The sequence below is a fragment of the Macaca mulatta genome, chromosome 19 (genome assembly GCF_049350105.2).
Source record: "Macaca mulatta isolate MMU2019108-1 chromosome 19, T2T-MMU8v2.0, whole genome shotgun sequence".
Classification (NCBI taxonomy): Eukaryota; Metazoa; Chordata; class Mammalia; order Primates; family Cercopithecidae; genus Macaca; species Macaca mulatta.
Window position 1 is genome coordinate 66,394,455 of NC_133424.1, and position 15,201 is coordinate 66,409,655.

The following is a 15,201-nucleotide window of genomic DNA, read 5'->3' on the forward strand; positions in this document are numbered from 1 at the left end:
ACGCAGATTTCAAAGCGCGCTCAGCAACCTCGGCTGTATTTATTGATACAAGAAAGATCACCCGAGAGTCAGGGACGTGGCGGCGAGGGGCCCTGGAAATCTCCAGATATCAAAGCTGGAAGGGCGTGGAGTCTTCTCCAGTTCTCCTAGTTTACAGATGTTGTGACCTAGGCTTACAATGGGCCTGGGGTCTGAAAGTGGGGCGTGAGCTGCGGGGGTCAAAGAGCCGGTTCGGTGGAGGTCAGCGCCACAGCGCGCCGTGCCAGGAAGACTTTATTCTGCGCCTCCTGCGGCAAAGAGAGGTGGAGGTGTGACAGCCCTCTTCCCCAGCCCCTCTCCGTGTTCCCCGGGGGCCCTCTCAGGGACCCGCCTGGCTCACCGTCTCCCTCTGACGTTTGAGCTCAGAGATGAGGCGTCCGTAGGAGTTAGCCCGAGCCACAGTGTACGCCATCAGGATGCTGGAGGAGACAGGAACGGAAGCCACTCCTGACACGCTCTTCGAAGTCAGGGATGTGGACCCCTAAGTCCCTCCTCGTCCAGGCTCAAGGAGTTCAGTCTCCCAGCACCTCCGCGTTCAGATCCAGGAGTCCTAAGTCCCGCCCACCTCCTCCTTCGGACCCAGCAGTCCAGGAGCCTAGGCCTCCTCCCTCAGACTCAGTACATTGCCTGCTCCCACCCCCAAGCCTTTCCTCTCTTGGACGCAGGTGGTGGCCCCCAGATCACACGCATTCAAACCCAGACCCAGAAGTCTGGTCCACCTCACCTGGAGATCAGCAGAAGGGGCGCAGCAAAAGCCTGGGTCCCCAGGAAGAAGAGGAAGTTCTGGGTGGTCTCAGGGAGGCTGGAAATAGACTCAGGGATCTGGGCCCAGATGGACGACTGCCCCCGGAATGGACCACACGGCTTAGAAGGCGGGATCCTGAAGTCAAGACAGGCTGGGTTCAAGTAGAGCCAGGAGTCTGAACACTGAATGGGGGGAGAGGGAGGGAGAGAGGCGGGAACCTCTCGCACTTACAGGAAGATGCTGTAAAGCAGGGGAACGCTGGAGATGGCCAGACCCAGGAGAAGAACCAAGGGGAAAAAGAAATTCGCCGTGGAGGCCCGGAAGGTGCGGGCAGCCGGAGAGCAGGTGGAGAAGAGGGTAAGCTGGTGGGGGTAAGGCACGGAGAAAGGGGATCTGAAACACAAGAATCTGTGCCTCTTTTTTTTTTTTTTTTTGAGACAGTCTCGCTCTGTGGCCCAGGCGAGAGTGCAGTGGCGCTCACTGCAGCCTCCCCTCCTGGGTTCAAGCTATTCTCGTGTCTCAGCCTCCCAAGTAGCTGGGATTACAGGTGTGCACCACCACTCCCGGCTAATTTGTTTCGCTGTTTTTGAGACGGAGCCTCGCTCTGTCGCCCAGGCCGGAGTGTAGTGGCGCGATCTAGGCTCACTGCGACCTTCACCTCCCTGGTTCAAGCAATTCCCCTGCCTCAGCCTCCCAAGTAGCTGGGATTACAGGCGCTCGCCACCAAGCCCGGCTAAATTTTTTTTGTATTTTTAGTAGAGACGGGGTTTTGCCATGTTAGCCAGGCTGGTCTCAAACTCCTGACCTCAGGTGATCAACCCGCCTGAGTCTCCCAAAGTACTGGGATTACAGGCGTGAGCCGCCGCGCCCGGCCTACCCGCCTCTCCTTTTTCCCGAACCAGGAGTCTGAGCCCCTTCCTCATCTAGGACCCCAGAGTCTAAGTCCCCGGATCCTCAGACACAGAAGTCAGAATGCCCTAGACTCCTTCTTCTCTCAGATCCAGGAGTCTGTCCTCCAACCCCCTCCTCTCTTAAGACCTAGTAATCCAGGACCCCGTGATCTTCCTTGCCCAGGACCCAGGAGTGCGGGCCCCAATACCTCCTGCCTCAGACCCAAGAGTCCCCCCCTACCCCTTACCTTCTTCAGGTAGAAAAGCAGCAGGAACTTGACCGTGTTAAGCAGGGGCAGCAAAGGGCAGAAAAAACTCCCCACCCAGACCACCGTCTGCGCGTAGATGAGCCCCAGCACCTCGTCGGGCACCTGGAACTCCTGGGTCCCCGCCAGACGACCCAGCGCCCCAGGACAGAGGCCACAGAGGAGCCTGAAGGACGGGGCGGGGGCGGGGCCGGGCCCGAGTCAGGGGCGCGGCTACTTGGAGTTTCCCCGCCTCCACCGCCCTGCCCGCCAATAGGAAGCAAGCGTATCTGAGGAGGGGCGGGACTTTCAAGACTCCACGTGGAGGGGGTGTGTCCAGAGAACTAGACGGAGCCCAGGTGTCGCGGCGGTAGGGGCGGGGCCACAGGGAAGTAACCCACTAAAACAAGGGCGGGGAGTGGGGGAGATCTGCGGACCTAGGGCAAGCAAAGGGAGCCGGCAGAGGCGGGAACAGTAAAAAGGTGCGCGGTGAAAAGAACAGCGCGATGGGGCAGGGCCTGGTCCTGGGGGGGCGGGGCCACAGCGAGGGGCGGGGCTCTCACTTTCTAGGAAACTGGATGAGCAGCGCGACTGCCAAGGCAGTCAGCAGATCAAAGAGCAGAAGTTTGTACATTTCCTGGCCCAGGACAGTCTCCCAGCACTGAAGAAGGAAGAAATAGGTCAGAAAGACCTCAGGACCCGAGCACCTGGAGGCCCACGCGTCCGAGTCTCCACATCGCAAGCCTATGAGACCCTGTCAATACTTTCTCTGGGGGTCCTCGTTTTTCAAACATTCATACCCATGGGAGAGTGTTCCAGCATCCCGAGCTCCCCTCTCCGCCCAAACCGAGTCTGGACCCACCTAGCTCCATCTTTCCTTCAGGGACCCAGGAGTCCCAGGCAGATCCCATGCCGTTCTCACCGGAAGTTCTCTGTAATTGTAGCCACAGGTTTTGCAGTCCTTAGCCTCAGAGTCGCCCCCACAAGTGATCTGTTTCCAGAGAGAGAAGAGCAGGACCACCAGGGAGGCCAGGCGAAGAAACACGGTCCTGGCGGGGGGAAGGCAGAGAATGGGCCCTGATCCGGTACCCACCACGTGGCAGTCCCCTTCTCAGTGGAACGCGCTCACATTCAACCCATCTCACAGATGAAGAAGCAGAGGCCCAGCGACAGAGTCAGGATCTTTCTTTCTTTCTTTCTTTCTTTCTTTTCTTTTCTTTTCTTTTCTTTTTGAGACAGGGTCTCACTTGTCGTACAGACTGGAGTGCAGTGGCGCGATCTCAGCTCACTGCACCCTCTACCTCCCAGGCTCAAGCGATTCTCCTGCCTCAGCCTCCCGAGTAGCTGGGACTACAGAAGCCACTATCGCCGGGCTAACTTTTGTATTTTTACTAGAGACAGGGTTTCACCGTGTTTGTCAGGCTGGTGTTGAACTCCTGACCTCAGCCTCGGCCTCTCAAAGTGCTGGGATTACAGGTGTGAGCCACCACGCCTGGCCAGCGGAGTCAGGATTTGAATCCCTGGATCCGATATCAGCAGGATTTCCGTGTCTTATCTGTCAGCGCCAACATCCCTCTGACCGCCCCGACCCTCCATCATTCCCAGCCATCCCCATGAGGCTGGAACCTGAGCAGGATAAAAACGATCTGGAGACTTCTAGTGTAGCCTTCCAGTGGAGCAATGAGCTTGAACACGGGCGGCAGCACAAAGTTGACCCCAGCGATGAAGATGGACGGAAGGTAATTCACCACAAGCTTCAGCAGTGGCAACTGCTGAACAAGGGGCTTCTCCTGGGAGAGGGAGTGGACCATGAGTAGAGGCTTGGGGTCCTGGAGGAGCCAAGCTTAAGGTCCTCCCCCAGACCTCTTCTTTGTTGTTTATTTTTGTTTTGTTTCTTTGTTTGTTTTGAGACAGAGTCTGGCTCTGTCACCCAGGCTGGAGTGCAGTGGTGCAATCTTGGCTCACTGCAACCTCCGCCTCCCGGGTTCAAGTGATTCTTCTGCCTCAGCCTCCTGAGTAGCTGGGATTACAGGCGTGCACCACCACGCCCGTCTAATTTTTGTATTTTTAGTGGAGACGGATTTTCGCCATGTTGGTCAGGCTGGTCTCGAACTCCTGACCTCGTGATCCCCCCCGCCTCAGCCTCCCAAAGTGCTGGGATTACAGGCGTGAGCTACTGCGCCCAGTCTCTCTTCTTCCTTTAAAACCCCGAAGTCCAGGGTCCAAACAGACCCTCTCCCATACTTCCTCTGTAAGATCTCTGGCATCCCAAACTTCCATTCCCTCCCTCCATCGTTGGAAATGTAGGTTCCAGGACCCCCGGCTTCCTCTTCCAAGACCCTCCGCACCTGCAGCGCCACGGTGTTCTCTGTAGCCCAGTAGATGCCATAGAAGGCTCCCCCAAGGAGTGCGATCACCAGCAGGTTGAGCAGCACCCGCACCAACCAAACCCTGGCTTCCTGGCCCAGAGTCCGCACAGCAGCCTGGCGCCGCACCACTGTCTCCTCCAGCTCCACCTGAAGGCACGAGAGATGCCCGCTTGGACTCCATTTCCCAAGGCGCTGGCCTCTGGGTTCCCCAGGCTCTCCAGAGATCCTCCTCAACGTGAACTGATGCAGCCTTCTCCCCACCAGCTAACAACCTCTGCAGTCCCGGTTCCACCCGCTCCGGGGCGCTCTAAGAAACCAGTGGCCCTTTACAGCCCTGCCCCTCCGCGGCCGGATCCAGCAACCCAAGCCCCCATCCCTGCGCGACCAATCTCAGCACCCCGGGCCCCGCCCCCGAAGCTCCGCCCAACACCCCCAAGACCCGCCCCTGGTCAGCCCCGCCCATCAGAGGCTCCGCCCCCAGGCGGCCCTGCGCTTTATGCCTGGCCTGAAGTTCCAGTTCATCTATATGAAGACGCCCCGCTGGCCGCTCCCATCACTTAACTTTGAACCAAATTGCCTTAAAGCCCCGCCCGCTTCTTGTGCTTACTTTTTTTGGTAGAGAGGGAGCCTCCCTATGTTGCCCAGGCTGGTGTCGAACTCCTAGACTCAAGCGATCCACCTGCCTCGGTCTCCCAAAGTGCTGGGGTTACAAGCATGAGCCACCGATCCCAGCCTTGGTGCATCTTTTTCCTACACCCTTGGATCTCGGGCAGCCTTATCGCGGCCTCCTCTCAACCCTCTCATTCCCCAGGACCTGCCTTTCTTGGAGAAGGAGCTGCCTAGCGTCTCTCCGGAGGCCCCATCACCGGGTTAGGCCCTGTGCGTTATCTCAGCCCAGTCCTGTCTGGTCCCTACCCCGTTGCATAACCCGCCCCCAATCGCACCTGTAATTCGTACAAGATGATGCGCTGGCGCAGCCGCACGTGGACGTCCCCGCAGAGACCGAAGTTCCAGGCTGAGAACACCCGGTGGCTGTAGCTGGTCAGATCCCCGGACTCCGCCAGCAGTGTCTGCTTCAGCCCGGACACCGAGCTGAGAGGAGAGACAGGATGTGAAAGGACAGCCAGGAACGGGGGTTATGGGGGCATCCTTCATATTGGGACCAACGGGGAAGACGAACCCTAAGGCCTTGGGTACTAGCGGAGCTGCCACCAGATGGGGAAAGGGTCAAAGAGGCGGAGACACCTACAATCATTGAAGGCAAAGTCCAAGGGAGATTCAGAGACAGACCTGGGGCACAGGCACCCCACAGAGAGAGGCAGAAACCTAGGAGACAGGGACAGAGCCCCGGAGCGAAGGGGGCAGAAACCCAGAGTGAAAGGGACAGAGGCCCTGAGGAAGACAGAGATGTGGAGGAGGGACAGAGGCCCCAGAGGGAGATTCGAAGAAAGGGAGACAAAGACAGTGAGAAAGGAGAAACTAAATCTACAAAAGATGGGGGTCAAAGACCCATAAGAAGTACAGGCACCCAGAGAAAGGGGCTGGGCGGGAAGACCCGAGAAGAAGACAGAGACCCAGAGAAGATGGCAGGTCAAGACTCAAGAGAAGGGGGCACGCCAGGCGCCATGGCTCACGCCTGTAATCCCAGCACTTTGGGAGGCCGAGACCATCCCGGCTAACACGGTGAAACTCCCTCTCTACTAAAAATTTTTTAAAAAATTAGCCGGGCGAGGTGGCGGGCGCCTGTAGGCCCAGCTACTCGGGAGGCTGAGGCAGGAGAATGGCGTAAACCCGGGAGGCGGAGCTTGCAGTGAGCTGAGATCCGGCTACTGCACTCCAGCCTGGGCGACAGAGCGAGACTCCCTCTCAAAACAAAACAAAACAAAACAAAACTGAGACTTCTTCCTAGCATAACCTGCCAGGGCCTACCTGATCTGACCCTTCCATACTTCTCAGAGCTTAAATCCTGTCTTTTTTTTTTTTTTTTTTTTTTTTTGACAGGGTCTTGCTCTGTTGCCCAGGCTGGAGTGCAGTGGTGCGATCTTGGCTCACTGCAACTTCTGCCTCCCAGGTTCAACTGATTCTCCTGCCTCAGCTTCCCAAGTAGCTGTGACCACAGGCATATGCCACCATGCTCAGCTACTTTTCATATTTTTAATAGAGATGGGGTTTCACCATGTTGGCCCGGCTGGTCTCAAACTCCTGACCTCAAGTGATCCGCCCGCCTCAGCCTTTCAAAAAGCTGAAATTACAGGCATGAGCCACCGCAACTGGCCCTGCCGCTTCTTCTCATACAGGTCTTTTATTTCTCAGAACACCTCAAACCTCTTTCCTACCGCATGGCCTTCGCACTTGCAGCTCCCTCTGCCTGGAATGCTGGTGGCTTGGCCGTTCGCCTGCCTGGCTCCTTCTCTTCTTTCTCTTTATCTGCAGGTCCCTTACTCCAGATAGAAAGGCTTTTACCACTCCATCTAATGAGGGTCCCTACCTATTATTCTGTATCACAGGGGTTGGCAAACAAGACGCCATGGGCCAAATCTGGGCCAACCACTGTTTTTGTAAATAAAGTTTTATTGGAACACAGTCACACTCACTCATTTATGTATTGTGTGTGGCTGCTTTTGCACTACAGTGGCAGAGTTTGGTTGAGTCCCAGACTGCAAGGCCTTCAAAGACGAAAATATTTACTTCCTGGCCCTTCACAGAAAAAGTTTGCTGATTCTTGCTCTCTATCCTCACATCCCATTCGTTTTCTGTATAGTATTGCTCCCAAACTCAAATAATTGATTTGCTTGTTTATTTTATTACTATTATTATTTTTGAGACGGAGTTTGCTCTTGTTGCCCAGGCTGGAGTGCAATGGCCCGATCGCAGCTCACTGCAACCTCCACCTCCTGAGTTCAAGCAATTTTTCTGCCTCAGTCTCCTGAGTAGCTGGAATTACAGGCATGCACCACCATGCCTGGCTAATTTTGTATTTTTAGTAGAAATGGGGTTTCTCCATATTTGTCAGGCGGTCTCAAACTCTCAACCTCAGGTGATCCACATGCCTCGTCCTCCCAAAGTGCTGACATTACAGGTGTGAGTCACCGGGCCCAGCCTGCTTATTTAACAGTCTGTCCCACAGTGTATCTCCCCTACTAAACGGTAAGCTGTACACATGTTTGGGGACTCCCAAATGGTTCTCCATGTCCTAGTACAGTGCCTGGGCTAAGGAGACACTACACTGCAATATATATATATTTTAAAGAGTAAAATTGAGCCAGGCGCGGTGGCTCACGCCTGTAATCCCAGCACTTTTGGAGGCCGAGGTGGGCGGATCACCTGAGGTTGGGAGTTCGAGACCCCCCTGACCAACATGGAGAAACCCCCGTCTCTACTAAAAATACAAAATTAGCCGGGTGTGGTGGCACAGGCCTGTAATCCCGGCTGCTTGGGAGGCTGAGGCAGGAGAATTGCTTGAACCCAGGAGGCAGAGGTTGTGGTGAGCTGGAGATCGCACCATTGCACTCCAGCCTGGGCAACAAGAGCGAAACTCCTTCTCAAAAAAAAAAAAAGAGTAAAATTGACTGGGCGCGGTGGTTCACGCCTCTAATCCCAGCACTTTGGGAGGCCGAGGTGGGTGGATCACTTGAAGTCAGGAGTTCGAGACCAGCCTGACTAACATGGTGAAACCCCATCTTTACTAAAAATACAAAATTAGCCAGGTATGGTGTTGCATGCCTGCAATCTCAGCTATTTAGGGGGTTGAGGCAGGAAAATGGCTTAACCCGAGAGGCAGAGGTTGCAGTGAGCTGAGATCACACCACTGCACTCCAGCCTGGATAACAGAGTGAGACTCCATCTCAAAAAAAAAAAAAAAGTTGACTTTTGGCCAGGCACATTGGCTCATGCCTGTAATTCCAGCACCTTGGGAGGCTGAGATGAGCAGATCTCTTGAGCCCAGGAGTTTGAGCACAGCCTGGGCAACATAGCAAGACCCTGCCTCTATAACATTTAAAAAAAAAAAATTTAGCAGGGCATGATGGTGTGTCCCTGTGGTCCTAGCTGCTCCAGAGGCTGAGGTGGGAGGATCAGTTGAGTTCCAGAGGCCCAGACTTCAGGTGAGCTATGATTGCACCACTGCACTCTACCCAGGTGACAGAGTGAGACCCTGTCTCAAAAAATAAAACAAGGTGGGCATGGTGGCTCAGACCTGTAATCCCAGCACTTTGGGAGGCTGAGGCAGGTGTATCACCTGAAGTCAGGAGTTTGAGACCAGCCTGACCAACATGGCAAAACCCTGTCTCTACTAAAAATACAAAAAATTAGCTGGGCGTGGTGGTGGGAGCCTGTAAACCCAGCTACTTGGGAGGTCGAGGCAGTAGAATCGCTTGAACCCGGGAGGTGTAGGTTGCAGTGAGCCAAGATCGTGCACTCCAGCCTGGGCGACAGAGTAAGACTCTGTCTCAAAAACAAACAAAAACAAATGAAAAAAAAAATCCCAAAACCTTTATTTTATTTTATTTTATTTTATTTTATTTTTTTTTCGAGACAGAGTTTTGCTCTGTCGCCCAGGCTGGAGTGCAGTAGCCTGATCTCAGCTCACTGCAAGCTCTGCCTCCTGGGTTCAAACCATTCTCCTGGCTCAGCCTCCGGAGTAGCCGGGACTACAGGCGCCCGCCACCACACCCGGCTAATTTTTTTTTTTTGAGACGGAGTCTCGCTCTGTCGCCCAGGCTGGAGTGCAGTGGCGCGATCTCGGCTCACTGCAAGCTCCGCCTCCCGGGTTCACGCCATTCTCCTGCCTCAGCCTCCCGAGTAGCTGGGACTACAGGGGCCCACAACCGCGCCCGGCTAATTTTTTTTGTATTTTTAGTAGAGACGGGGTTTCACCGTGTTCGCCAGGAAGGTCTTGATCTCCTGACCTTGTGATCCGCCCGCCTCGGCCTCCCAAAGTGCTGGGATTACAGGCGTGAGCCACCGCGCCCGGCCCCGGCTAATTTTTTGTATTTTTATTAGAGACAGGGTTTCACCATGTTAGCCAGGATGGTCTCGATCTCCTGACCTCGTGATCCGCCGGCCTCGGTCTCCCAAAGTGCTGGGATTACAGGCGTGAGACACCGCACCCGGCACAAAACCTTGATTTGAACTCACACAGAAGAAAGGGTTACATTGCAAGACTGAGGATTCTTGGGGAGGGAGTTTCTGCCACCACCACTTGCTTTCCTACCCCAACCCGTCCCGTCACGGGGTCAGGGGTGCAGGTGCCACTGACCGATGCAGGATGAGCAAGAGGCAGATGAGGCCGACGGCAAAGGCCCAGCACAGGTAGGTGACCGCCAGGCGTGGGCGGGGCGGGTAGAAGCCATAGAAGAGAGGGGACCATTCCAGGTAACCCTGTGGGGGGGAAGGCGGCGCGGGGGCCACTGTGGGAGGAGGCGGGGCTCCTGGAGCTGCACAGTCAGGGTCTGGGGTCAGGGTTTGAGGTTCGTGTCATTGAAGGCACTGGGCTCACAGGTGGGCGGGGGAAACTCCCAGGGCCCCAGGCACCTACTTCTCCTGAGAGCAAGTTGAAGAGCTGGGTGGCAAAGGTGACCAGGCCCTGGGGGTGGGGGTTATAGGAGCCGCAGGGCGAGGAGGTGTTGGAGCCCGGAGGGCCTGGGGGAGCGCCTCCCAGCCAGGTGGGCAGCAGCGTCATGCAGGCCATAAGCACAGAGGCCAGCACGTTGAGGAGGAGTAGGAAGCGCAGCAGGGAGAAGTAGGACTCGGTGCCGGCGCCAAACTGGCCTGCAGGGGGCAGCAGAGAGAGAGAGGCTCAGGTTCCTTCCCGGGAGCAGGACCAGCTCCTCCCATCCCGGCACTGGGGGCCCAGCCGTGCCTTGCTTTTTTTCTATTTTTATTATTATTATTGCTATTGTTATTATTATTTTTGAGACGGAGTCTCTCTCTGCCGCCCAGGCCGGAGTGCAGTGGCGTGATCTCGGCTCACTGCAACCTTCGCCTCCCGGGTTCAAGCAATTCACCGATCTCAGCTCCCGAGTAGCTGGGATTACAGGCATGCGCCACCATGCTCAGTTAGTTTTCGCATTTTTAGTAGAGACGGGGTTTCACCATATTGGTCAGGCTGGCCTCGAACTCCTGATCTCCGGTGATCCACCCACCTCGGCCTCCCAAACTGTTGGGATTACAGGCGTGAGCCGCCGCGCCCGGCCCAGCCGTGCCTTTCTCAGACCCAAGAGTCCAGGCCCCGAGCCCCTCCTCCTTCAGACCCAGATCCCAGTCCCTTCTCCCTCAGATCCAGATCCCAGCCCCTCCTCCCTCAGATCCAGACCCCAGCCCCTCCTCCCTCAGACCCCAAAATCCAGGCCCAAGCCCCTCCCCCCTCAGACCCAGAAGTCTGTCCCCAGCCCCTCCTCCCTCAGACCCAGGAGTCCAGGCCCTGCCCCCAGCACATCACCCGAACCCCACCGCACCCCCGATCCTCTTCAGTGTCCATGACCAGGGCTGCAGGCTTTGCAAGCCTTCCTTTGTTTTCTCCTTGGACCTCCGAAGTAGCCGCGCCCATTGGTCCGTCCTAGTTCCAGAGCCATAGATCACCTGGTCCCTGGCATTTCTTTGCCTGGGAGGGAAAGAGGCAGAAAATGAGGGGTTTTGCAGCCCCAGACTGGGAACCATCCGAATGTAGAAACAACCCAAAAGTAGAACGGAGAAGTAAATTGTGGCCTATACATAAGATAGAATACTCTGTGGCAATAAAAAAGAAACCAGTTGGCCGGGCGCAGTGGCTCACGCCTGTAATCCCAGCACTTTGGGAGGCCAAGGTGGGTGGATCATCTGAGGTCAGGGGTTCGAGACCAGCCTGACCAACATGGTGAAATCCTGCCTCTACTAAAAATACAAAAAAAAAAAAAAAAAAAAAAATTTAACTGGGCCTGGTGGTGGGCGCCTGTAATCCCAGCTACTGGGGAGGCTGAGGCAGGAGAATCGCTTGAACCTGGGAGACAGAGGTTGCAGTGAGCTGAGATGGCACCATTGCACTCCAGCCTGGGTGACAGAATGAGATTCCTTCTCAGAAAAAAGAAAGAAAGAAGGAAACCTAATGTCAGGCAGAAGAAAACAGCAGAGAAGACTGAAGCCTGCATGATTCTATTTGTACAAAGTTGCAGAGCACAGAGCTGGCAAAGCTACACAGAAAAGCGGGAGGCTGGAGTGGGAGAATCGCTTGAGCCCAGGTGTCGGAGGCTGCAGTGAGCTGAGATCACACCACTGCACTCCAGCCTGGGCATCACAGCGAGACTCTGTCTCAAAAGAAAAAAAAAAAGGGCGGCTGGGCGCGGTGGCTCAAGCCTGTAATCCCAGCACTTTGGGAGGCCGAGGCGGGCGGATCACGAGGTCAGGAGATCGAGACCATCCTGGCTAACCCAGTGAAACCCCGTCTCTACTCAAAAAAAAATACAAAAAAAAAAAACTAGCCGGGCGAGGTGGCGGGCGCCTGTAGTCCCAGCTGCGGGGGAGGCTGAGGCAGGAGAATGGCGTGAACCCGGGAGGCGGAGCTTGCAGTGAGCTGAGATCCGGCCACTGCACTCCAGCCTGGGCAACAGAGCGAGACTCCATCTCAAAAAAAAAAAAAAAAAGGTTGGGGGAGAAGGTTACCATCTCCTCGTGAGGAGAAAGGGGGTGTCAGGGGAGGGACGCACAGGGTGCTGTCATGCTGTGTCGCTTGCCCTAGCTGGAGTTTATCTGGGCTCTCACTTTATAAATACAGTCGTCCCTCAGTATCCATGGGAGTTGGTTCAAGGACTCCCCAAGGATACCGAAATCTGTAATATCCAAATTCTGTATATAAAATGGCATAGTATTTGCATACAGGCTACACATACTCTTCTGTGGTTTTTTAAATTTTATTTTATTTTTTATCTGATTTTTCAGAGACAGCGTCTCGTTTTGTTGTCCAGGCTGGAGTGCAGTGGTGCAGTCGTAGCTCAATGCAGCCTCAAATTTCTGGGATCCAGCAATTCTCCTGCCTCAGTCTCCCAAAGTGCTGGGGCTACAGGTGTGGGCCACTACACCCAGCGCTCCAATGCACTTTCAATCACCTCTAGATTACTTACAATACCTCATACAAGATAATGTTATATAGATAGCTGTTCTTTTAATTTGTATTTTTTTGTCATATTGTTACTTTATTACTTTTTTTTTCTTTTCTTCTTTTTTTTTTTTTTTTTTGAGAGGAGTCTTGCTCCGTCACCCAGGCTGGAGTGCAGTGGCGCGATCTCGGCTCACTGCAAGTTCCGCCTCCCAGGTTCACACCATTCTCCTGCCTCAGCCTCCCGAGTAGCCGGGACTACAGGCGCCCGCCACCACGCCCGGCTAACTTTTTTGTATTTTTTAGTAGAGACGGGGTTTCACCGTGTTAGCCAGGATGGTCTCGACTCCTGACCTTGTGATCCGTCCGTCTCGGCCTCCCAAAGTGCTGGGATTACAGGCTTGAGCCACCGCGCCCGGCCTGATTATTACTTTTAAAAGATACAGATGGGGTCTCGATATGTTGCTCAGGCTGGAGTATAGTGGCTATATTCACAAGCACGATCCCGCCACTGATCAGTAGGGGAGTGGCGATATATTGTTGTTTTTTATTGTTTTTTCCATATATATACTATATATATATTTATATTTGAGATGGAGTCCCGCTCTATCACCCAGGCTGGAGTGCAATGGCACGATATTGGCTCACTGCAACCTGTATCTCTGTGGTTCAAGCAATTCTCCTGCCTCAGCCTACCGAGTAGCTGGGATTACAGGCACATGCCACCACACCCAGCTAATTTTTGTATTTTTAGTAGAGTTGGGGTTTCGCCATGTTGGCCAGGCTGGTCTCGAACTCCTGACCTCAGGTGATCCACTCGCCTCGGCCTCCTAAAGTGCTGGGATTACAGGTGTGAGCCACCGCGCTGGGCCCACAATCATTTTTGAAGGAGGGCACCTGCATTTTCATTGTTCACCAGGCCCTGCGAATTATACCGTGAGAATGGGAAAAGAAAGAAGTTAAAGAGAGGGAGGCTTTGAAGAGGAGGCAAAGATGAAGGAAGACGTAAAGCAGAGAAATATTAACAGATTTTGGACACACACAGAGAAAAACTGAGAGGCAGAGACAGGATTGGAGGAGACCAGGGAGATGGCGAATCCCAGAGACAGGGAAGAGATCCCGGAGCCACGGAAAGGCAGCACTCACCTGGAGTCCGAAGGAGAGACAAAGACAGGGGAAAAAAGAAACCAAGAGAGGCAGCTCTGAGCGAGGCAGAGAGAGGCCCCAGCAGCCAGGAGCGGCAGAGGACAGAGGGAGGAGACCGAGTCCAAGGTATGGGAGAAGCGCCTGGTCCAGGCTGTGCGGGTCCCAGCCGGAGGTGGGGCCTCACCTGTGTGCCCGTCTGGCCTGCATGGGCCAGGGCAGTTCCCGGGAAGGGTGAGGGTCCTGCAGCTCCGCCTGGGTGACTTCGGTGAAGGCCTTTCTGCTCCTTCCTCCAGCCTCCTCCTCCTCCTCCGGCATCCCCCAAGGCAGCACCCCAGGGCCTCGGTACCGAAGGGTGGCAGCACTGGGCAGCTCGTTCAGCACAGAGGATAGCGATGGGCCTGGGGAGGGGCAGGGGGCTGGGAAGACCCGGGAGTCTGGGCCCAAATTCCTCCTCCCTCAGACCAGGAAACCAGGCCTCAGTCCCTCCTCCCTCAGACCCAGGAGTCCAGACCCCCAGCCCCTCCTCCCTCAGACCCAGGAGTCCAGACCCCCAGCCCCTCCTCCCTCAGACCCAGGAGTCCAGACCCCCAGCCCCTCCTCCCTCAGACCCAGGAGTCCAGGCCCCGGCCCCTCCTCCCTCAGACCCGGGAGTCCAGACCCGCAGACCCTCCTCCCTCAGACCCAGGAGTCCAGGCCCCGGCCCCTCCTCCCTCAGACCCGGGAGTCCAGGCTCCGGCCCCTCCTCCCTCAGACCCAGGAGTCCAGATCCCCAGACCCTCCTCCCTCAGACCCAGGAGTCCAGGCCCCGGCCCCTCCTCCCTCAGACCCGGGAGTCCAGGTACCCAGCCCCTCCTCCCTCAGAGCCAGGAGTCCAGGTACCCAGCTCCTCCTCCCTTGGACCAGGAAACCAGGTCCCCAGCCCCTCCTCCCTCAGGCCCAGGAGTCGGGGTGCCAGTCTCTACTTTCCCTGGACCCAGGGGCCCACAGTCCTCAACTCCATCCCCAGGCGCGGACCCCTCCTACTCCAGGGCAGAGGAGTCCAGTCCTCAACTTTCTTTTCCTTCTAGCTCAGAAGTGTGGGAACCCAGCCTCTCCTATTCCCAAGACACCCAAACTCCCAGCCCTTAGCCATCCCCTCCTTCCAGACTAGCCTGGTTCTCTAGGCTTCTCCTCCTCAGACCCCTTCAGTTCCTTTGTCCCCCATAATATCAGGAAGTGGAACCTTCTCTTCAGCCCTCAGACTCAGCAGGCCAGGCCTCCCCTTTCCTCCAGCAGGACTCCCACCTAGCCTGAAGGTCGGATGGATCTGAGCTTCTCCTGGCATCCCTACCTCCTCTGGCCTCCCGGGGGGCCAGCCACCCCCTGGAGGAGCCCCAGGCTTCTGATTCCAAGGTTGGGTTTTCTTCCATGGCCCCAGGCTGGGCTGTTTCTAGTGGCCACCAGGCAAACACTGCCCCAGGTAAGGGAGGGGCCCGGGGCAGGTGTGTACCTGGCCAGTAGGTGGCCCGGAGGGAGTAAGGTACACTTCCTGTAGTTTCTCAGGGCCGCTGATGCGAAAGGTGTCCTGGGAACTGAAGTCCCTCTGGTGCCCCAGGCCTGACAGTTTGGTTCCTGGGCTGGGCAGCTGTACCTCACCCCGGACTTTGTGGCCTAAGTCCTTCCTGCCGTTTATCACCCAGATACCTGCACAGACACAATG

The 15,201-nt window shown here is 55.8% G+C and overlaps 1 protein-coding gene across 2 annotated transcripts; it reads right to left on the reverse strand.

Annotated features, from left to right (window-relative positions):
* Positions 1–7: 7 nt before the first annotated feature.
* Positions 8–15,187, reverse strand: TMC4 (transmembrane channel like 4). Of its 2 annotated transcripts, none has more exons than XM_028839281.2 (15): positions 14,833–15,187; positions 13,687–13,900; positions 10,744–10,889; positions 9,825–10,057; positions 9,546–9,667; positions 5,233–5,380; positions 4,268–4,435; positions 3,546–3,709; positions 2,842–2,968; positions 2,483–2,580; positions 1,923–2,106; positions 1,016–1,146; positions 764–919; positions 380–458; positions 8–287 (listed from the first exon to the last, which is right to left on the reverse strand). In XM_028839281.2, the coding sequence occupies exons 1-15, from the start codon at positions 14,909–14,911 to the stop codon at positions 219–221; spliced, it is 2,118 nt and encodes a 705-aa protein (XP_028695114.2). In that variant the 5' UTR covers positions 14,912–15,187; the 3' UTR covers positions 8–218. The 2 variants fall into 2 exon arrangements, with proteins under 2 accessions (XP_028695114.2, XP_077837440.1); XM_077981314.1 differs by having other exon boundaries at positions 13,687–13,918; positions 14,833–15,046.
* Positions 15,188–15,201: the final 14 nt, after the last annotated feature.

Excerpts from the sequence above, each read along its gene's own strand:
- TMC4 (XM_077981314.1), bottom strand. The coding sequence starts at position 14,911 with ATGGAAGAAAACCCAACCTTGGAATCAGAAGCCTGGGGCTCCTCCAGG. Across the intron at positions 3,710-4,267 it reads AGAACACCGTGGCGCTGCAG|GAGAAGCCCCTTGTTCAGCA; the intron begins GTGCGGAGGGTC and ends TCCCTCTCCCAG. Across the intron at positions 459-763 it reads CCCCTTCTGCTGATCTCCAG|CATCCTGATGGCGTACACTG; the intron begins GTGAGGTGGACC and ends TGTCTCCTCCAG.